Below are 600 nucleotides of genomic sequence, written 5' to 3'. Positions count from 1 at the left end.
CGGCCCTGGTCCTCCTCTGCTTGGCTGTGGGGTTGGAGGCCAGTCCGGAGCTCTCCGGTGAGTTGGGGCGCAGGCAGGGCGATGAGGGATGCTGGGGACCGTGCCGGTGTGAGGGGAGGGCAAAGTGACAGCTGGGTTGGTGGGGTAGGGACAAGCGAGGCACAAACCAGTGAAGGTCAGAGGGAATTTGCCAAAAATCTTTTTTTTTTTTTAATCCCCATGGCAGGGCTGGGATCTGAAAATACCCCATGCACATCCCACAGCCCCAGTGTGAGCAAGGGAGCAGCTCCCCCCGCTGCTACCGCACTCCCTTGGACAGTTTGGAGGCAGAAATGCAAAAAACCAAATCTTAAGACAGTCCCCAAGCTTTCCTGAGACCCTCCTGGCCGTGATGCTCACGCTCTTGGTGCTGGGCGGTGTGTGGAGCTGAAGGCTCCTGGAGCATCCAGGGCTCCCCTGCAAGCCTTTGCTGCTCTGAGAAGGTGAGGGCTGAGATGGGCTGAAGCTCTACCGCGTTCCTGGCCGGAGCCCATGGCTGTGGGCCCAAGCCAGAGCCACCCATGAGCAGGGGAACTGCAGGGTGCAATACCCCAAGGCACC

The 600-nt window shown here is 60.0% G+C and overlaps 1 protein-coding gene across 1 annotated transcript in view; it reads left to right on the top strand.

Annotated features, from left to right (window-relative positions):
- Positions 1-5: 5 nt before the first annotated feature.
- The window catches only part of LOC104168312 (protein eva-1 homolog C-like), a gene marked incomplete at its 5' end in the record, with an annotated part of 8170 nt that continues 7575 nt past the window's right edge, over positions 6-600 (top strand). Inside the window, one exon of the mRNA XM_009708875.1 lies at positions 6-57. Coding sequence (XP_009707177.1) covers positions 6-57 — 52 coding nt within the window. The remainder of the gene's footprint in view (positions 58-600) is intronic.

Source organism: Cariama cristata, unplaced genomic scaffold (genome assembly GCF_000690535.1).
Source record: "Cariama cristata isolate BGI_N322 unplaced genomic scaffold, ASM69053v1 scaffold6411, whole genome shotgun sequence".
NCBI lineage: Eukaryota > Metazoa > Chordata > Aves > Cariamiformes > Cariamidae > Cariama > Cariama cristata.
The sequence above is the reverse complement of the archived record's forward strand: the minus strand, read 5'-3'. Positions and strand labels throughout refer to the sequence as shown.